General features: G+C 37.4%; 1 protein-coding gene across 3 annotated transcripts in view; it reads right to left on the bottom strand.

The window, feature by feature from the left end:
- The window catches only part of PDE4B (phosphodiesterase 4B), a 524178-nt gene that overhangs the window by 425027 nt on the left and 76548 nt on the right, over positions 1–22603 (bottom strand). For all 3 annotated transcript variants that reach the window (XM_019646767.1, XM_019646766.1, XM_019646768.1), the window contains exon 2: positions 2862–2974. In XM_019646767.1, the coding sequence (XP_019502312.1) occupies positions 2862–2903 (42 nt within the window). In that variant the 5' untranslated portion in view covers positions 2904–2974. The remainder of the gene's footprint in view (positions 1–2861; positions 2975–22603) is intronic.

The following is a 22603-nucleotide window of genomic DNA, read 5'->3' as shown; positions in this document are numbered from 1 at the left end:
TCATTGCCCATTTGTTTTCTCTGTCCGTATGTCATCTGCTCCAGCTATCCTCCCATAAACACTTTCTTCTCACCGTCCAATTATTCTTTGTTCCTGACAAGTTCATCTTTCTGTGCAGCTCTTATCAGAGGTGGAATTGTTTTATAATTCACTTGTATATTTCTGCCTTCTCCTCTGGAATATAAACACCAAAGGAACAAGGACTCTATGCAATTTCTTGCTAGACCCTAACTAGTGTTTGACACATAACAGGTAAATATTTGAATCATTGAACAAATGTTTGCTGAGTTGAAATAAATGAGAATATAATAAAATATCCCAGACCTAGGGGTAAAAACTTACTTGAAGAGTGTGGTATATAAAATGTAAGGTCTGCTAAGTTGCTCTTGTTGTGAGGGAATAGATACTCTGTGTAACATTTAGTATGATCTTTTATACTGTACTCAAAAGGTTAAGGTGAATAGTGAAAAATTCTAGGTCATCACTGCCCACTAGAAATAAAGTGCAAGCCACAAATGGAGGCCAAATATGTAATTTTAAATTTTCTAGTAGCCACATTTAAAAAGTATTTTTACCTGTCTTAGTTTTGTTTTGTTTTTTTCAGAAACAGGTGAAATTACTTTTAATAGTAAATTTTACTTAACCTACTATATCCAAAATATTATTTCATCATGTAATCTATATCAAAAGTTATTAATGAAACACTGACATTCTTTTCTATTTGTACTGCTATCTATTCAAAATCCAAGATCTATTTTACGCTAGCAGCACATCTCCATTCAGACTAGTGCTTAAGAGTCACACGTGGCAAGTGGCTACCATGTAGACAGTGCAATTCTCAGGAAATTATCCATTCTGGTGGGGTTAATTTTCTTTGAATGTGCTTTTCTTCTTTTGCACAGTCTTGTATACAACTTTCTCCATCTTTTGACTGTGCCAATCATGCCTCAGGGAGGACCAGAATTATTACCAGAAGGATGCAATGAAAAAGAAAGAATGGCTGTCCATCTTTTATGGACAGAATGCTTCGCTTAGTTTTATTCTTCCAAAAAATAGAACCTTGGAGCACACAGTATACAAATAGTATTAAGGAATAACCCTAAGCATTTTCTTAATGAGAAAAAGGATTTCTAAATTCCAGAAGCTTCCCTGAGGAGAGCATGTAGGTCTGAACACAGCTTTTACCATCTGTACTGAGAATTTAGAATATGAATTAAGGGAAGTTCCTTTGTGGTCAAGGAGCAGGAAAAGGGGAAATAAAGAAAAGAAATATTGTTCAGGTGATGAGGAGAGAACACTAATGAGATGTTCTATTCAACACAGAAGAGTAGAAACAGCAATGACAAAGGAGTGTGTTTTGGAGGACAAGACTGATAGCATGCCTAAGTCTGCATTGTGGGTCTTACAATTTCCCACAAGCCATACAGGACACAGGAGGAAGCTGAGAGTTAGCCTCAGAGTGCCTGCCACGGGGCTTGCTGCAGCCTGAGGCAAAGGGACCAGGAGTCCATGGGGTGAACAGCCCAAAGGTAAGGGCTACCGGAAAGCAGAGCTGAGGGTTTTAAACAACTGGAGCCCACGCTAGAGGTTAGGGGAAGAGCCCAGGCAGTGGGGAAGGGGGTCAAACTCGCAGTGAACTGAGAAGCTGCACTGCTCATGCTGAGAGCAGTCACCACTTGGTACACCCGTCACACGCCTAAGCAGCGCTGGATCAAGGGCAGAGGCTTGACAACCAAAGACCTAGGGAAATGAGCTGTTCCTCCACTGGACAACAGTAAGCACTAGTGGAAAAGGACAATCCAAGGCTAGGACAAGACCGCCCATCTGTTACTATAATGTTAATTAATGTTAAGTCTGTCCCTTTGCCCAATGCCACTGGATTAAAGGGAAGGCATAAGAACTGGGAGAAATCCTGAAAGACTGGGCCTTTACCCAAAAGATACCATTTTTACATCAACTTGCAAGTTCAAGTTCCTTCCCCATGTATGAAATAGGAAGCTTAACAACAAGATGAGCTATTACAGAGAACAAGGAAAATTAATTCATTTTCCTCCCTCCCTTCCGTCTGCACAGCTGATTAGCGGCATATCATTTTTAGCTTAATTACAAACAGAACCTGAGTCAAGACTGGACTAGTAAAAACACACTAATGGGGGATTGATTAATGGAAAACACAGGAGATACTTAATCTCAGTTGTTCAAGGTGCAAAGCTCTGAAGATGGTGAGTTTACAGAATTCTTCAGATGACCTGGAGAAAGGGTTCTCAAGCATAAGGTACATATCTAGTCACCCTGGGATCTTGTTAAAATACAATCTGACCTGCAGATCTGAGGTGCGGCCTGAGACTCGGCATTTCTAATAAACACCCAGGTAATGCTAATGCCACTGCTGTAAGGCCCACACCTGAGTAGCCAAGACCTAGAAGTGTGTATGTTACAAACTTCTTAAGAACAACTGTCAAAGACCCACCACAGGAGGTGACGCTCAAGGTTTAGTTGTACCTGGGTGAAAATGTGGAAGAAAGTTCCAGGGAACTGATAATGCAGGCGGTGTGAAAAGACGAGATTCTAAGAGTTAGGAGGTGGGCCTACCCCAGAGCCAGGTGGTTTTGTGAATGAAAACCATGCAGCTCAAACTGAGCTCATCTCCACGTGGCAGAGAGGGCAGCATTCCTGCAGCCTACCTCACAGATTGCTGCTGGGTCCAGATGCTGGCAATGTCTGGGTCATAGAAACACTTCCTGACAAAGCGGTGGTGTTAGACAACCTTGCCTGCCCTTTGAATAGAATTATGGAGTGACTTCTTTGTCAAGCAGAGAAGAAGTGGGTGGAATCCAGCAAGCCTGACTTTTGGAACTTACGTCATCAGCCGTCACTGTCATCACACTCCTGCTTTTCTTCATTATAGAGATGAAAAATATCCCCTCTTAGGATGGCTGTGAGTCAGTGTAGCTTTGTTGACAACTTTTAAGACCTACAGGGGGAAAAAAAGGCACAAAAAAATAACAGTTAGGTATCTTTAGTTAAATACAAATATGTGGCTCATTTGTATTCTCAAAACTAATATTTAAATGTATGCAATGTACATGTGTGAGTAAATATCACAATTCACCAAGTCAATTAAATCTGATGTGAGAAAAGAAGTTCACAAAACACAAAAATCCAAGAAATCAGTGAAACGCTATTTGGGAGGAGAAAAAAAGAATACACTAACAACTGGGTTCCCAAATAATCAAGGATCATTAAGAATATAGACATAATATGTATTTGTGAAGAGCCTTATACTTAAAAAGTACTTTCCCATACAATATTTCATTTGAACCTCATCATTACAGTCTGTGAGATTGTTTTCATCTTTTTTTTTTTTTTCTAATGAGAGAACAGAGGATCCAAAAAATAATGTGGCTGAGGTGACACAGCTAAAACCTAGCAGGTTTAGAATTTAAGGAGTATGATCCCTTGATACTACTGTCAAAAAAGATAGTAAAATAAACCAATACAAAACATATACACGATTAGAAACTCTTAATTTCAGTTTTACCATCAGTTTAAACCTCTCACATGTAGAAATACACAGGTAAGTATCCATCACAGAGAATTTCAGCCACCAGAAGTCAGAAAGAGCCAGGAGCCCCTAGTTTCAGTCATACACACCTGGCCATTTGTAGGTAGAGACACGGAAGTTCGTGACATTTGTTTTGTGTAGATCATTGGCAGCCATTTCAGAAACAACCTCAATAACGTTACCAAGGTTTAAGGGTGCATCCTGGTTATGGAAGCTCCAAAGGAACACCAGTCACTAGTCTATGAAAATGCAGGCAACTTATACAGGACCCAATTTAAAGTTCAGGCATATAACAGTTTACAAGAGAATATGAAGAATTCTGAGTTTGCAGATCTGAAGTGGAAAAGATAGACCATAGAAGTCATTGAATCCAAGAAGCGTTCGTCCATATGGTGGTTTCTTAAGATCTTGGTATAAAAAAACGTCCTGCATTGTTGCTGAGCTAGAGAAGCCCCTACGTTTTTTCACTCTGTACATTTCAACTCTTAATACATGCCTGATTTGAAAAGTCTGCTTCTCGAACATGAAGATATATATAGATTAAGAGCGGGATGCAATTGTAGCTATGTGACTAGGAATACTAAGTAGTGGCATTGTACCATCACCCAGGAAACCAGGGTTGAATTTCTAACACATAATTTGACTATATTATGCAGGAGTTGGCAGCAAAACTGACAGAGTAGATAGGAGAGTGGGGGGAGGGGGAAAGTTTGCCTGTATTAGTGTTCTAGGGAGAGAACCCTACAGGCTTTTTAGGTTTGATTTCACAGGCCAGGCACAAAAATTTCCTCAGCATACATCAAGGAATGTTTACAATTCTAACACTGAACGAACAAGGAACAGGAAGAAGTTTAGAGCTTTTACCCAACATCTGCTTGAAACCTAACAAAAGTAGACAAATAATAGAGATAATTTTGTCACAGACTTAGTCAATCAAGAGCGCCTCTATAAGGTGAAACTTGAAAAAAGTTTACCCTCCTAAGTTAAAAAAGAAAGATTCAAATTTTAGTTTTACACGAAGGACACAGAATTAGACATACCCAACAATTATAATTCTGTAAAAATACAGGCATAGGAAAGTATTAAAGAAGCTGTATAATATGAGGAAAATAACAGTGGGCATTATATAAGAGTTATAGGAGGCTCTTCTTTATTTTCCATATTTCCAAATTTTTTGTGATGTATTATTTTATGAGCCAAAAAGTTATATAAATATAGATATAGGTATAGATATAGATATAGAAATTGAGATATGTATATACCAGGTTGCCAAAGAAATGTATACACATGACTGGTATTCATCTTTTGTTGTTGGTATATATTGAATATTACAATTTTAATACAATTTTTCCTTTCTTAAAACATGTATACATTTTTGGGGCACCCTGTTTGTGTGTGTGTGAGTGTGTGTGTGTGTGTGTGTGTGTGTGTGTGTGTGTACACAAATTACATGAGAATATTAACTTATTTGTTAAATTATTTTATTGCACAAAACTAAGTGTGTCATATATTTTTGGGGTCTTTTTGTGAGGTGAATGATATCTACTTATCTTGAATGAAGAAACTAAGGAATGGCGACAGGCTAAGTTTTAGGCCATAACTAGTTGATAAACTTTGTGGTCTCTTAAATATGTATTAAGAGTGTCAGCTAAATTCACCCAGTTAATAAAATACATGTAGCATTATATCATATAATGGTGCGAAATGGAACACATTTTACTGGTAAGTTTAGCATCAGGACTATCAAATGCAAATGTTATTTGCAGTCAGTTACAAAGAAGCATAATTAGTAGGGTATGGTTCTGTGAAGAAAAGCAAACCAAAGTGATCTCTATCAAATGGTTTCGCATACTAAATTAGTAGGAAAACTTTATGAAGCAAAATTTAATTTTTTCCTGATATCCATTTTGCTTGGCAGGAAATGAGCTTAAAAATAGGATTACACAATACACCTGGAGTAGAAATCTCTAGGCTATCTTCATCAGGGAAGAACAATGATTAAGTTTGCCCAACAGAAATGAAAAACAAGACCTTAACTGTATCTTCTTAGGCTTGGCATGATGGGATACAAATGAAACTCAATGCAAATCCAGCCCTCAAGGTTTTAGATCTAGTTTGAAAAGAAACTACATATATTAAATATGTACTCTGATACATAGTAGGTGCTTGAAAATATTTGCAAAATGAGTGAATCAAAGAATTAAGTGCTAAAATCCTATGTGTGCATAAAACTCTTCTAGGAGATACGGAAGTAGTTGGTACTGGGTTTCAGAGAAGGCTTTGGGAAGGAAATTATGTTCCTTATTAGTCTTAAATCATAAGTAGAATTTGTTTAGTGGAAATTATGGAGAACAATATGGTGTGCAAAAAATATGGAAATAAATTTAATATACTAAGGGTGTGATATGTGTAGGAAGATGCCATACTAAGGAAATTTATGAAAGGCAGAAAGACAAAAATGTTCCAGGGTAACATCAGTACATCTTTTGCCAAGCAAGAGTAATTTTTGTGAGGTCTTAGCCATGGAAATAAGTTTATGTTTCATGACATCTTGAGTATGTGGGCTTACTGAGTAAAGTCATGTGCTTTCCACTGGGAGTGTGCCCCAGCAAGGAAAGCAGGCTCTCAAGTAACAAGGTGGTTTTCCAAATGTTCTACATTTTAAAATACTTTATATTCAGAAATGAAACCCAACATCTGTTACATAAAAAGAAAGAAAGAGAAAGAAAGAAAGAGAGAGAGAAAGAGAGAGAGAGAGAGAGAGAGAGAGAGAGAGAGAGAGAGAGAGAGGCGGAGAGATTATTTTCTGGATGTCCTCCATTGGCCCCTGGAGAAGTACCTTCTCCTGTGTCCCGGGAGGCTGGAGCTCAGGGACTGTGTCCATGGCTCCTGAGTGTGTTCAGCAAATGGGAAGCAGAGGCAACCAATGGAGGACAGGAAGAGAGTGGTCTTCTCTGCTAGCCATGGTGTGGCAGTGGCTAAAGTCCTCTACTCTAGGTCACTGCTCTGCAGGCACCCCTCTTCTAGGGTGACAAGTTTCCCTGGCTTCCATTATCTACTGTCTCCACTTGACCCTACTTTGGCTAACCTCATGGGGCTTCATCATCCCTTTCTGCTTATCCTGAACCCAGCCCATGCCTTTTGTAAACAGTACCTCCATTAAACTGTCTTTCACTCCCTTTTGAGAGTGCAGTCTGTTTTCTGCTGGGACCCTGATTGATAACAGATTTGTTCCAAAAAAAACTGTACGAAGCTAGAGGGCAATTTTCAAATATCTGTCCTCAGTGCCTAGTACAGTGACTGACATAAAGCAGGGTGAAATCATCTTTCGAAGCATGAATGAGCAAAATCTAGCTGGAGTGCTGGAACGGTTTTATGGCTTGTAGGAAAGAATATCAGCAGGCATTATCTCCAGCTGACTTTGTGAGGCAGAAATAGCCTTATGTCATCACCCTGGGGCAAGGGTGATCCTGTTTGGGAATTCTGAGAAGTGTTATAATATACTTAATAGCATATGTTGTTGTAATATTATACTATAATATCATAATTATAATAGTACATAGTATAATTTAATATGTCATATATTATAATATTATATTATGTTATGATATGTATAATATGGGAGAATAGGGGTTCTACATGCCTATTATTGCTGATTGTGTCAGTTTCCTTTTATTTAGGCTAGCATAGATTGAGAATTTATCTTATGCCACTTTAAGCACTATACATACGTGATTTCAAATATATGTCACAAAAGCAGCCAATCAAATAAGGCGGACACAATAATGATGACAGGTGAGAAAATCAAGTCTTTGAACACCAATGGCTAGTTCTTCTGGTTCAGACTAGAACATTCTGGTTCTAAAGCCAAGCCTCTTAACCTATCACTATACAGCTGATGGGGTCGCACTCACATCTTTGCAAGGACGAAGTGAATGGAGCGATTTGTATTCCATTTTCTAATATCAGAAACAGAAGTTAAATTGATCAGTTTTCTGGAACCATGCTCCCCAATTGTGTAAGGACAAACAAACGGAAGTAATTTTTAAGAGCTACTGAAGTTTTTAAGTGCCTCAAATGTATGGCAAATATAGACGAGAGAAAAAACCAGGCTCTCTTAATTTGAGAATACTCTTCCATTACCAAATTTGTTTCTCAATAAATAGAACACCATATGCTTCATTAAAGCAAAGTATTTCTAAGAATTTCTAAGGTGATGAGTAAGTATGATGGCTATAAATTCCATTTCTGGCACATTTTAATAGCTTTCCTGTGCTTTTAAATTTCTCCACTAAAAAGATGCTTTTAAAGTTATATTAATCTTTCAAAACATTCTGTTATGTTCAAAGACTACAGTATTCCTCACATAACCTTGACTTTCTCACTTTCTCCTTTCTCCACAAAGATTTAAAATCTGAAATAAGGGAAAGGATCCTGGATGCTATAGCAACTGTGTGGATGTTTTTCTCTTTCCACAGGTTACAGTTATCAGTACTAGCAGTGATAGAAATTTCAACAAATAATAATAATCATTTTACAATCCTACATTATAGATACATGCTAGACCAAACCTGGAAGAAATGAGAAAAATAAGGGTAATATTTTGAGTTTTTGAGAAAGCTACTTTTCCCCCCAAATTTAAAGATTGGGGCCGGCAGAGTGGCGCAATGGTTAAGAACTGGCTTGGGACACCAGAGAGCCCCAGTTCTGATCCCACATATGAGGGCCAGTGACACTGCCCTCCACAGCTAAGATGCTGAACAACAGCTCAACCTGGAGCTGGGCTGCTGTGAGTCGCCGGCGATGGCGTAGGCTGCAGCCCCTGTGGCAGTGGGTTGCCATGGGCTACCGTATGTAGCCAGCAGCCAGCGTGAGCGGCCAGCAGCCGCAGTGAGCGGCCGTCCAGAAGCCGGCGACTGATCTGCCTCGCCCGGGAAGAGCGCAATGATGGTGCCAACTTGGGCCAGTGAAGCAACGTCCTCCACAACTAGACTGAAGAACAAAAGGACAGCAACTTGTCTGTTCCCCTTCCCCCAATTCCCCAGCACTGTTCCCATCCCCCCAATTCCCCAATAAAAATCTTTAAAAAAAAAAGAAAAAAGATTGGCCTTTATTCTGAGATGATGTTCAAATAAGTTTCATTTTGGGGTGTGGGGGTGTGGGTGTGTGTGTGTGTGTGTGTGTGTGTGTGTAATTGATTTATTGAACATTCTGAACTCAGTAGGACACAGATATGTACTTATCTGTACTAGTTTTAATTTTTCTCCAATTAAGTACTCTCCACCTGCAATGTCAAATCTATTTCTTCCTTCACAACAGTTCAGACTGAGTCCATAACTCCAATTTATAAGTGCTTTAAATCACACTTCCTCCCCTTTTCCCAGCTCAGTGACCAGGGACCACTCACTGGCCAGTGTGTAGAACTTGAAGTGGAAAGAGGGAATGGTCTACTTTTTTTTTCCTCCTCCCTCCTTTCCTCACCAGGTTCTAGCTCTTTCCATATTGCAGCAGAGTGGAAGAGTTAATGAAAAGGAGCAAAAACCTTTCTACTTAACTAGGCATTTAATCGCAGTCCTCTGTTGACTGCCACTGCTTCTCTGGTGAAAAGAGACTGTATATTGATGCCCTCTCTAAGGCAAGAGTCCAAACGTTGGCTCTCTTATTAGGGGTTAGTAGAAGCTCTCCCACAGGGAAAAAAAAAAAAACTTTTCTAGTTTCCTCAGCTCTCATCCCCATGGGTACACATTAAAACTCTTGTTGATAGCGTCTCCTTGAGCAATAGTCTACTTTCTTGAATGAAATAATGACAAAATGGCTCAAGCCCCAATGCATTTGATCCAGAATAAGCTCACACATCCTTGTTACACCACATGGTGAAGGCATACACTGCTTTGCTGCTATCTCTTTTCTCTGCCCTGCTCTCTCTATCCATTTCTCTTTGTCCCTTGCTCAAGAAGGTAGAAAGAGCAGATCAGAAAGTCTGCGTAAGTCATCAATGGAGAAATGAGATATGGTGCCAGTTCTTCATCAATGTCTTTCAGACCTAAGCCAACCATTCTAAACTCTGCTCTGTGATGCTGGGGCTGAGACATTGCAAATTACATTTCACAGATTCTCTTCCAAACTGGCTTCCTGTGGGTGCTGACAATGGGAATCATTAGTAGGAAACTCGAAGAAGAGTTTTGCAGAGGAGGTTCTGTTCCTTCTTTCAGGAGTATAGACAAATTTGGCACTCGCTCCTGGCAGACCCAGAACCAACCACATGACATCCTCATTAGATATCTGCTCACTTGCTCCACAGTGACCTCTTGGTGGTTCCAGCTACTAGGGTGGTGATGACCCCTCCTTTGCACCCCTAGCACCTCATAACACCATCATCCCCTTTCTTCCCTCAGTACTAGGAATAGTAGCAGCCTCACTAATCTTTGGGTTACCTGCTTGGCCCCTTTTCACTTTCATCATTCAATAAGTATATAATCAGTTTCTTGTATTAAACCCCTTTTGTTTTACTATCTAGATCCTAAGGGATACAGAGGCTAACCTTCCTTTTATTGAAGGCACCCCGTCCCCATCTCTAGAAGTGGTTCTGTCATCTTGAAAAGACCAATGATTCACTTCTCCAACATCTCTTCACACTCCATCTTCCCCTCACCCAGCGTCAGTTTATATGAGGACAGGGAAGTTGCTGGGGTGTTGAGTGGTATCAGAGCCCCTTTGGCTTTCTCTCAGAGGGAGTTGCCTGAGCCCTTTAGTGTACTGCTTTCCTTCGAGAACGTGGGCTATTCTTTTATGGTTCTTAGTCCTCTGCTTTGGGTTACCCGTTCCCATTTCCTGCTTAACAGGAACAGTCCTACTCACCATCCTTTCAGATGTTAAAACATCCATTTATAAAACGATGATAATATAATGGGGCATGAGTATTTATTTTGTTTCTTAATGGCCTCAACTGAGAAAAACTAAACAGTGTCAGCTTCATGTCAGGCCTCTAATCCTTTAGAAACTTTACTCATTCATAAACTGCAAATGTCTAAGAACCTCAATACTAAACCATTTACAAAATAACTAGCATGAAGTCTAGTTCAAGGAAAGGAGGGTCTTCTGGTATGGGTTAGGCATCTAATGGAGCATGAACTGGGGGAAGACATGTTGAACAAAGAGGAGTCTGAAATCCTGTTCCCCATTCACAGCCCAACCGCCCAGCGATCACTATCCACCTAGCTCTGGGCTTTTGGTGTCCTCAATTGTCAAGGGGGTTGTAAAGGGGTTTGATTATAATTATCCACAAACGTTGTGACTCTAACGAAATTCCAGGAAACTAACAGAAGTAAACACAAACTATAAAAACCAACACTCTAGGCTCAACAAATGGATAAACATGTCTAGAATTAATACACAAAATATAATATTCTCCCAGTGAGTTTGTATCTCCTGGTCTCATTACACTTTCAGAAACTCGGGACTACTACACTCATTTACAGCTCTTTTTGGCTTCAACTATTGAGGAGAGAAACAGAAGACAAACATGTTTTTTCCTAAAAATTGTTGTAGTGGGATGTAAATAATGGAGAGCAAACAAATTTAAGAAAAAATGTGTATGCAATATGAAAAGACATTTCCCATATAAAACTTCTTAAGGCTATAAGCACCTAACATGTAGATGGAAGCATACCTGGGAGAGAAAATCAGTTTGTTTAACTAGGCAATAAAAGCAAGGACTTTTGAGATAAAAATTGAAAAATATTAAGAATTAATAAGAACTTAAACTATTAGCTCAGCCTAAGAGAGTGATAAATAACAAAGGGATAATGACATTCGTTTAATAGTCATCAGACTGCAAAGTAGCTAAACTAAGTGTTGCTCTGACTAAAACATGTCTCCAGAACAACTTAAAACCAATTTCTACTATAAAATCTGTCCTCTCTAAATTACTAATAGGATACAAACTTGAAATCAATTCACATGTTGACAAGAAAGAAAAAAATCTTAGTATATAATTTGTTTGGATGATATTAATTTCTGACAACAGAGAGAAAGTGACAAACTATTCCCATGCGTCTACTTGTATAAATAATGCTTAATGGGTTTATAAGTGAGTTTCTCTTCAGTAAACACTGTCTAAATTGCAAAGTTTTATAGAATTGAATTATTTGTCCTACTCTAAAAAAAGCACCACTGATTAATCTTTTATAATTTAAAATGTCACAAGGTGGCATATAAATTGTTTTGGTTTTCAGTCACTTTAATGACATTTTAAATAACGGGGAAAAGAACAAAGAAGCCCTATATTCAAATGGCATATTCAAGCCCTATATTCAAATCAATGAACAATCTGATATTGTAAGCTCTCGCAGCATCTGAGGGTTTCCATCTCTGAGTTATCATTGTACCAAAGTGATGATGTGATTAAGGAAGATTTAGAAAGAATTGGGAAAGTTTTACTGTGTCCTGAAATGAACCACAGAAGGTCTACCAACAAATGCAAAGGGCCAGTATAGATGAAGGATATTCAATTCACTTAAGCATTTGCTGGGTACCTGTTCATGCTCAAATGGGGATATTCTAAGTCCACCCGCAGTGCTACTGGTAAATTTCATAAACCTATTAAAAGTGTTCCGGGATCCCAATTAATATCACCAGCTTTCAAGGAGAGCATAAAAAATTAAATGGCATCCAGGATCCAAAACCCCCATTTCCACCCGTCATGACTATTAACAACTTCTTGTCCTTTGGCTCCTCAAGAACAGCAACAAAAACTATTAAGAGCTTATGTGTGACAGAGACTTGCTAGATGCGATGGGTAATACAAGGTGAATATGACATAATCCTTGACCTTAGAATGCCCACCGTCTAGTCTTCGGAGGAATGGATCAATGATTATTCATTCTAAAATACTAAATGCGCCCTTGGCGTGTGCCGGCCTCACAGTGCAGTGTATTAAGTGCTATGACAGGACTAGGCTATGGGTTCATGAGGTGAGTAACTGAGCGAAGGCCACCTCAACAGATGAAAATGAACAAGAAAAGCTTCACAGAGGAAGTCCCAGTCCTTTTACAGGTCCTGTAATTAAGGAACAAAGAAAGAAGCCCTTTTGCTCCCCTCTACTATCCAGAATGATCTTTTTAAAAATGCAAAATTCCTCATATTACTTCCCTGCTTTACATTCTTCAAGGCTTCCTGTTACACTTAGGATAAGCTTGAACCCTGATGTGACATACAAGTCCCTACAGAGCTGGCCCTTGCTTGCCTTTCAGCCTCCACTGCCTATGTTGCTTCCACTTGCCTTCCCATATCGCTGTCCCCTTTAACTCATACATCTTTAGCCAAAACGCATTTAGTTTATCCAACAGCCTTCCTTGCCTCAGGACTTTTCTTGCACTGTAATACTTCCTCAATGCTGCCTGGCTAAATCATTCCTCAGACTTCAGCTTACACGTCATTTCTTCAGAAAAACCTTTATTGAATTCCCCTGATTGTCACAAGGTCTTATCACATCATTGCTTTTTTTCTTATTCACAGTATTCATCACAATTCTATATTTGTTTGTAAAATGCATCGTTTTGAACCTGTCAGAAGCTCATAGTGAATATTGTTAGGCACTGGATTCCCTGTGCCAAACAATAAATATTTACTGAAAAATATTTGAATGATTACAATAGATATGCTCTATGCCTCTCTCTGGATGTACTAAAAGTGTGATGATCCAAAGACAGCAGATGGGAGGAGGAAAGAGATAGAACCAGAATATCTGGTAAACTACAAATATCACCTCACAAATAACCAATATTGACAGAATATATGAGGTTTGACAATTAAGTCCACAAACTCATCCTAGAAAAAGTGCTACTTACCTCATTGCTGAATATTACTATGGTCACCTTCAAAGTACTCCCCTTGGGAAGCTATGCACCAATGCCAGTACCTAGTCCATGTTTCAAAGCAATTTTGGAACTCTTTGTGGAATGGCCATCAGAGCTGTTCTCCTATTACTCTTGATGTCCTGAATGTCATCAAAATGTCTTCCTTTCAATATTTCCTTTATCTTCAGGTACAGAAAGAAGTCACTGGGGGCCAGATCAGGTGAGTAGGGAGGGTGTTCCAATACAGCTATTTGTTTACTGGCTAAAAACTCCCTCACAGACAGTGCCCTGTGAGCTGGTGTATTGTTGTGATGCAAGAGCCACGAATTGTTGATGAAAAGTTCAGGTTGTCTAACTTTTTTATGCAGCCTTTTCAGCCCTTCCAAATAGTAAATTTTGTTAACTGTTTGTCCAGTTGGTACAAATTCATAATGAATAATCCCTCTGATATCAAAAAACATCAGCAACATCATTGCAACAAGTTCGCAAACTTACTGTCACACCTCATATGGTCTTACTCATGTAAAGGGATATAATTGCTTTGTGGTAGACACTGTTCTATAGTCCCTATATAGTCTCATGTAATCCTCACAACTGTGTTTGTCTCCATTTTACAGGTGAGCATTCTGAAGCATAGAAAGAGTAAATAACTCATCCAAGTTCACTCAGTTAGGAAAGAACAGAGACAGGATTCACACCCGGGCACTGTGCCTGTAGAGCTCATGGAATGAACTATTATCCTCCATTGTCTCTTGGAAGAAGCAAATGAGCATTATTTATCAGACAAGCAGCAGCACATGAGGATGGATTAGGGCCAAGATATAGAAGATAATTGGAAATACAAGTGGGATTCCAGGACAAGAAAGGAGTTTTTTTGTTGTTGTTTTTTTAAGACTAAAACAAAAAGGAGATAACAGAACATATGGGACCTATAAAAAGCTACTCTTTTATGTAATCTCATATAAAATTACATTAAATTGGGAAACAGATTATGTGTATAAAACCATAGCTCTAAAACATAACTAAAAAGGCATAATTTGCCTTTGCTTTCTCTTATGCTTGAACAAAAATTGACAAGTATTTTCTTCTTCTAAATTAGGTCTTTGCTTCAATATCTAAAATTATTTTAAATCGATACCGGAGACTCTTGATATTCATTCACAAGTGCTGTGTCCCTAGGGTTTTCTAAATTGTCACCCGGATAATGCTTTTCAAACATGCTTCATGGGGCATGTGAGAGACAAGTAAGACTTTGGTCAAACTCTTCTTTTTAGGCTCAAAGACCTCAAACACTCATCAACTTAAAAGTTTTCCTTTCTTCAGAAGAAGACCAAAACAGCAAACTACAATAGTTCATTATTGTTTTAAGCAGGTAAGCACACAAAATGTCTGTATGCTCCTTTCTCAGAAATACAAATGCTATGTCAATACAGACTTTCTATGATGAAGATCCCAAAAATGTGAGGAATCTTCCCAGGACCTCCAATGAATTAATGACACGCATTGACTGGTTTAAGTGAATTAATTGGATGTTAATTCTGCCAATGATTACTGTCTATTTAGAAGCAGATATTCAATTGTTGGTGAGTTTGTCCCAGCCCTACTAAAAGCTCGAAGATCGCTATCTAGGTAGAAATATTATTTTAAAAAAGAAAAGAAAAAGAAAGAAATCTCAAAAGCAGAAGGATGAAACTAATGGAGTAATTCCAGAATGCTGTGTAATATTGTTTTGATAGGGCATAATGGAACACAGAGCGACATTTTTTGATGAGTCTTTATATTCAGAAACTGTAATTTCCTTGCTTATTTTTAAAGGTACAAAATTAGGCCTCACCTTAAGAATGGACTCACACATGAATTTGAAAAGCACCTAATACATTTTACATGTAAGGGATGAGAGAACAAAAGGAGCAGATATGAGAGGACAAAGAGGCTTGGGAGCTATAAAAATCTCAGTTTTTATCTATTTTACATTCTGAAGCTGTAAGATTTTATTTAACAAGCAGTTCCACCGCTGAAAAAGAAAAGCTTGAAAACCACTGTAGGACTGCCAGTAATACCCCCATAAGATGCCATAGAGCAGTGTTTTTCAAACTTTATGTATTCAGACACCAATTTAAATACGAATTTTTGCCGTATGTGATTCCTTCATTTTATACCTGACATAAATAGCTCTAAAAAAGTTGACATGTGGTTCACCTAAGGAGTGGCGTAACTAGGACTAAAATTCCAGTAACCTGCATCTGGTCCCCGGTTTGTTCCACTTCAGCGCCTACATGTGTTGCCCATCAATTAAAGGGATTTATTTTGTTTTGCTTTGCTTTTAGCAAATGCTTATTTATAAATTAGAGACCATGCTAAAACACACAAAAAGACTTCTGCATCAAGCAATTCATTTATGAATTCATATACTCATCATGTACTCAGGCATACACTCATGTGTACAACAACCATTTACTAAGCACTACTGAGGGCCATGTACTGTAATGGCGCTAAACATACATAGATGGGAAAACATGGCTTCTATCCTCAAGGATTCTACAGCCTAAGTAGAGTAGGAGAATAGGAATTGACAGTTGATAAAACGATTATATTATAGAGGTACTTACAAGGTGTAGCAGTAACATACAGGACGTTTATATATAAGTGTTCACAGGAAGAGCAGGAAAGAATTCACAGAGATGGTAAATAGGAAACATGCTCTTGTAGGATAAGTAAAATTTCATCACGAAGGTGAAGGAGAGAAGTTAATTTCCAAACAAAACAAAACTTCCACTCACTGATCTTTAGCTACTAATATGAGACCAATGAGTGACCATAGAATTTTTAAATAAGTCATTTGATCCTCCTAATCCTGTGTTTCTATAGGTGAAAAACAATTATTTGTTGTATATATTCCTGATATGGTTGCAGTCATATATGATCAATATTTTTAAAATGTTAAAACATTGCATGCTTTTAGGATGAAGGAAGCAGTAATATATCTGATATTAGTAACAGGCATTTGAAGTTTCTTCAGTATAAACTATAATGCAAGCCAGTTATATAAAGAACAGCTCTCAGAAACTGGATTCAGAAAACTCTAGGTTGAGATTCCAACTCTGTCACATGCTAATTGTGGTACATACAGCAATTTACTTCACCTCTCTGAGACTCTGCTCTTATTTATAAAAACAGGCACAGTGCCTCCTATCTCACAGGGTTACTGTGAGGACTAAATAAAATAGTGAGTAGTGCCTGGCAGTGACCTGTAGGTATGAAGCAGTCCTCATTAAATGGTTTACTAATCACAACCCCATCAAAACATTTCAGGTAAGTCTTATCTCTTCAGCTCACCACGAAGGTGCTCTTTCAATCTCTTTCCTTTCAGAAAAACACAACTGAAATAAGACAACCTTATATAACTCTCCTTTAGTGCTATTTATGCCTGAATTTTCTTATTACCAAGAGAACATAACAACTGTTTCCCTGGAAAAAGATAGTCTGCAGGGATCTGGACAGGGGGGTCAAGAGGAATTTGTCAAGGTAAATATTACAATCATGAAATGAAGATATAATGCTGAAATGCCATTAATCCCAAATCCTTTAGACTAGAGTACATTCATGATGATTACAGGAAATAACAAACACTGATAAATTATTATCCAACCATGAATATAATATAGAACACTCTCCCTCAGTAGTTAATGAAAAAGTAGCAATACCTATTTCTCTATTTTATCATATAGCTAAATAACATCATCTGAATCATAAAGTCTTTTAGCCTCACCTCTACTTTATAGACTATCACTATAAATAGTTCATCGTCCTAATGACAGCCAATCTAAATCAGAGTTTAATATTTGTTCTACTGGCCGTGTTGTAGAAATTATATATATATATATATATATATATATATATATATATATATATATATATATATATATATATATATATATAATGAGAATGCAGATCAATGTTTTTGTAAAATTCACTTCTTAGGGAATTATTATAGATGATTTGAGGTAGCATTGTTATTTTTCTTTTTTATCTTTGCCTGGATATAATGAAATAACTACCATTATCATTTGGTAAGCATAATAAATCTAAGACTATATTAAGTAATCCTGGATAGAGAGAAAATTACCTTCATAGTCCACAATTTCTAGCTGTTAGTTTTCCTGTTTCATTATCATCTGGTCATGTTTTTTAAGCACTTGACAGAGAATGAGGCAATGGCCTCAGGCCTAAATGTTAGGAGACATTCATTCATTTATTTAAAGAAAACAAATAGTGTAGATCTATTTGACAGGCACTGCTAACAACAGAACACACCCAGTTTGCCTGCCAAAGAGCTCAGTCTTAGGACACTCAACGTTGAATAGTCTGTAATGAGCATTATTCATTATGTAGAGAAGAAACACATCAAAGGGATTGAGGAGCATGAATACGAGGGTCATAGATTAACACTGGAGCATGGTTTTGAAGGATGAATGAACTCACCAGAGGAAAATGTTGGAAAAATAATCCAATTGGAAGAAACATCACAGAGACAGACATTCAACATTATGTTCAGTGAATTTTATCGAGTTTGTATGGCTCTGAAGAGTGTACAGCAGTGGAAAACACAATTAGAAAGATGTGTAGGAGACAGGACATGCTGACATTGTAATGTAATGCTAAATGATATGGACTTTATTTCATATTTAATGGAGCTAGGAAGTATTTTTGAAGAATTAGAAGCAGGAGATCAAAATATTTAGCTCTGCACTCTAGGAAATGCATTCCTCTGGCAACAAGAAAGTAATTTGAAGGTAATAGAATCTTGAAAAGATTGTAAAAGACCAAAAGGCCTTTATCAAAAAAAAAACGGGGGGGAAGAAAATAAGGAGACAATAAATAGTGACAGAAATCAAAGGTATAAGAAGATAACAAGCTTTAAGGAGGAGGCACAACACACATGGTCTTATGATACAGAAGGTCAAGCAAGACAAGAACTGAGAAGTGATTATTAAACAGAGAAATTAGAGGGTCATTAGCCAGCTTTGAAAACAAGAGTCTCCAGAAAGCAATCGCGATGGAAGCTTGCTTTGAGGGGGCTACAGGGTAAAATCACCATATTTAGAGCCCCTAAGTACTAAAAAGGTTAGAGTGTATCCCCATGTAGCATTCAAAATAAAGACAACACTGCAGACCCCATTTAGGTTCACTGAGAAGAAACAAAGTCTAAAATAAATCCTTCATACTCGTACATCCAATACAGTGACAAAAGAATTTCTTTTATTCCTGGAACAAAGTCCTGACCCCACCCTCATACAAACCTCCAACAAATAACTGGCCAAGAAGTTCTCACTTCACTCAAGGATGTATGAGAATCAAAAAGAAAAGAACACAAGATCTATGCAGATAAGAAAGGGGCAGAGAGAGGGAGGGATAAATAAATGGAAGATAAAAGAACACAACTAGAGAAATAATATCATGAGAGCAGATAAAAATTTTCACCAAGCACATTGCTATTACATTGCGTGTGTGTGTGTGTGTATGTGTGTGTGTGTGTGTGTGTGTGTGTGTGTGTGTGTGTGTGTGTGTGAGTGAGAGAGAGAGAGAGAGAGAGACCTTATTCCTGTCCTGAAGGAATTCAAAATATGCTGGAGAAATCTCCTCCAGTTTTGTGGCTTGACAATTCAGTTTACTAAAAGTGGTTTTTAGTGAGAAATTTTTAATATTGGAAAAGTCAAATTATCAAAAACTTTTTTACATGTATATGTATATTTTATATTCTAAGATCTTTGCCTACCCAAAGGGCACAAAGAGCTTTTCCTATGTGTTCTCCTAGAAGTTTTACAATCTTATCCTTTGTGTTAACTACTGTGATTCATATGAAATTAATGTTTGCATTTGGTGAGCGATAGGGCCAACGATCATGTTGTTCTAATGTTTATGCAGCTGTTCAAGTGCCATTTTTTTTTTATAACTTTTCTTTTTTATTTTGGTTTTAGCTGAGCCATCCTGCCACCTGTTGGCAGCTCAGCGGCAGCTCAGCTTGGGCCAGACTCGAACCGCTGTTGCTCAGAGCTCATACTCTTGAGCGAGCTCTTAACCAACTGAGCCACTCGGTCAGCCCTCAAGTGCCATTTTAAAAATCAGCATACCTGAAATCAATACAACATATTAAAATTTGCCAACATTCAGTTGACTAATGTAACATCACCACAATATATAATATTTCCATGACCCCAAAAAGGTTCTCTCTTGCCCATCTGCAATAAATCTCATCTCCTAAAACTAGCTCCTGGCACCCATTGATCTGCTCTTTGTCACTATATTTTGCCTTTTTTAGACTTCAATATGAATAAAATAATATAGCATGTAGTCTTTCATGAATGGCTTCTTTCATTCAGCATAATGCTTTTGAGACTAATCCATGTTGCCACATGTACCAATAGTTTTATTGTTATTCCTGAGTGGTGCTCCATGGACTTGATCCATTAACCAGTTAATAAATATTTGGGTTGTTTTACAGTTTTGGTTACAATGAACAAAACAGCAGTGAACAACGCAAGTATAATGCAATATTTGTATGAACATAGGTTTTTATTTACACTGGGTAAATACCTAGGATGGGAATAGTTGAGTTATTTGGTAAGTATACGAGTAAGTGTTCATTACATTGCATTTTATGTACAAACCACATTTATCATGTTATTGTTTACTACTTATTAGCTTGTTTTCAATGGATGCTTTTTTAATTTATGAAAATTGTTTGAGTATAATGAGATAAAATGAAATGAATCATATTTTCTGCATGAAAATTAATGAAAAATTTTTTTCATTTAAGACCTTTTTATTAATCAGGATTTTAAAGAATAAATTCAAATACTTAAGCAAGGGGGCAGATATATTCTATATCTTATCACAATGATACTAAGTAGCTTATTTGTAAGATGGCTGCCTTGTAAGAGTCCAGTTTAAACACAATGTTTTATTATTGTGTGATACTTAATTCCTACTCTAAGTTACAATTTTATATATTTATTATGGGGAGTTGTTTTTATTCATTGTTGCTTATTTCAGGAAATATGATTTACTTTTCAACACTATATTATTTATTCCAGTAATTACAATTTCACTGCTAAGTACTGTCTGAGGGGTGCATTTAAACTATAAAATGGAGGTAGCCTAGACAAGCAAAGTCTTCAAGAAATTTAGCTCTATAGAAAAGGAGACAAGGGAATAATATCTAGAGAAAAACAAACAACAAACAATGAATAAAATACTTTGTTGTTGTTTTGAGTAGGAGTGAACCTGAATAAGTCTATTTGTTAAGAGGAAAGAGCTGATATAAAAGGAGAGGTTGAAAGCAAAAGGATAATTGATGGACTGGAGGAGTTGAAATCTACAGCACAGATAGACAATTAGTCCCAGACAGAAGCATGGACTAGGGTTAGGACAGGTACAGATGCACACACATTTCTAAGTGGAGAGCAGGTTAAGTGAACAGAGTTTATATCCAATATCCACAATTTTCTTTTAAAAACTGGGAGCTAGAGGCACCATGACGTTCCCTACTTCATAGCTGAGTGAAAGGCTTTCAGGCCAGCAGTGTGGCTCAGTTGATTAAGAGCTCATTCAAGAGTGCGAGCTCTGACCAATAGCAGTTCAAGTCCCTGCCCAAGCTGAGCTGCCAACAGGTGGCAGGATGGCTCAGCTAAAAAATAAATAAATAAAAAGGCTTTCGGGTATGTTTTGTTTGGTGATTCCCTTTAACAGTAAAACAAGATCCTAACCTACTTAAAAAACGTCACTCAAAATAGTAACCCATTTTTGGTTGCCCCTGTCAAAATGTTTAAGTCATATGCTCTTAAATTACATACTATCAATCTTATGAGTGTCTCTGATTAGTAGGCTGGAAACAGAAGACCTTAGTTCTAGTATGTTTTAATTACTATGGTCTTAAGCAAGTAAGATAATTCCACAAGCCTCAGTTTCCTCACCAGTGACATAAAGGGACTGTGGAAGATAATTCCTATTCCTCTCCAGCTCTAGAATTTTATGATTCTATGGCTTTGTTAGGTTTTAAAAGGCAAGGAAGCAAAATGTGGGGAAATGCTATCAGATCACAGATGACATCTGAGGCTGTATCCAAGTCTATGAATGACTCCTAGAACCACTGACTGCTGAAAGGCACATTCCATTTTCTACAATGAGAAGTGAAAATGCTACGTTCTTTTTAATATTAATAATGCAGTTCATCAAAACAATTTACATAGATGCCAACTACTATTAGTACACTTCACCCTAAAAATTTTGCCATGACTTTCATCAAGTGAAAAATCATTTCAGCCTTAAATCCATGAAAACACTGAAATATCAAACAAATGAAATAACTAAGATTAAATAAATTGATGTAAATCTATTCGACATTTTCTTATGTAACTCACACCTATGTTACTGAAACAAGAAAGGCATGTTTTGTAACAATGAGCTTGACCAGATATGATAGGCTAGTTCCTTTACTGGGACAGACACACAGAAGATGATACATCAAAGGATAATTATACCATATCTTATAAGATCTGTGATAAGCATAACTATCAAGGAAGAAAGAGTGACTAACCCGTCAGACAATATATATTTCTATCAGCTGATCATTATTTACCTTAATTTAACAAATACTGATTATTCAAAATGTTAAAGGATTGGGCATCCATTAGATAACCTCTCACCTTTAGCACATGGAATAAGTGGATGGTCAAAACCTGGATGGTAAATGAATTAACTAATTAAAAATAAAAGACACAGGTTCCATTGACAAGAAGCATTTAGCAATATATCAAGTTAACAAAATTATGAACATCTTCCACAAATAACTTCAAATGATGATAAGTATTTACTGATATTTACATGCTAGGCACTACTATTCTAAGTACTTTATCTCCTTCAGTTTTCACATTTTCATCAAGTAGTAGTGTAATCATCCTTGCTTTTATAGATGAAGAAACTAATGACTTGTCCCAGGTCACAGAGCTAATAAGAAAGGTTGGGACACAAATTCAGGCAGTCTGACTCCAGGGCAACTGCTCCTAACCACTGTATAAACTGCCTCATCTCAATCCCTTGGTTGTTGTTAATTTGTGTGTGTGTGTGTGTGTGTGTGTGTGTATGTGTGTGTGTGTGTGTGTGTGTGTGTGTGTGTGTGTGT

Source organism: Hipposideros armiger, unplaced genomic scaffold (assembly GCF_001890085.2).
Source record: "Hipposideros armiger isolate ML-2016 unplaced genomic scaffold, ASM189008v1 scaffold_106, whole genome shotgun sequence".
In the NCBI taxonomy this organism is placed as follows: Eukaryota; Metazoa; Chordata; class Mammalia; order Chiroptera; family Hipposideridae; genus Hipposideros; species Hipposideros armiger.
This window is presented reverse-complemented; position numbering and strand designations above follow the sequence as displayed.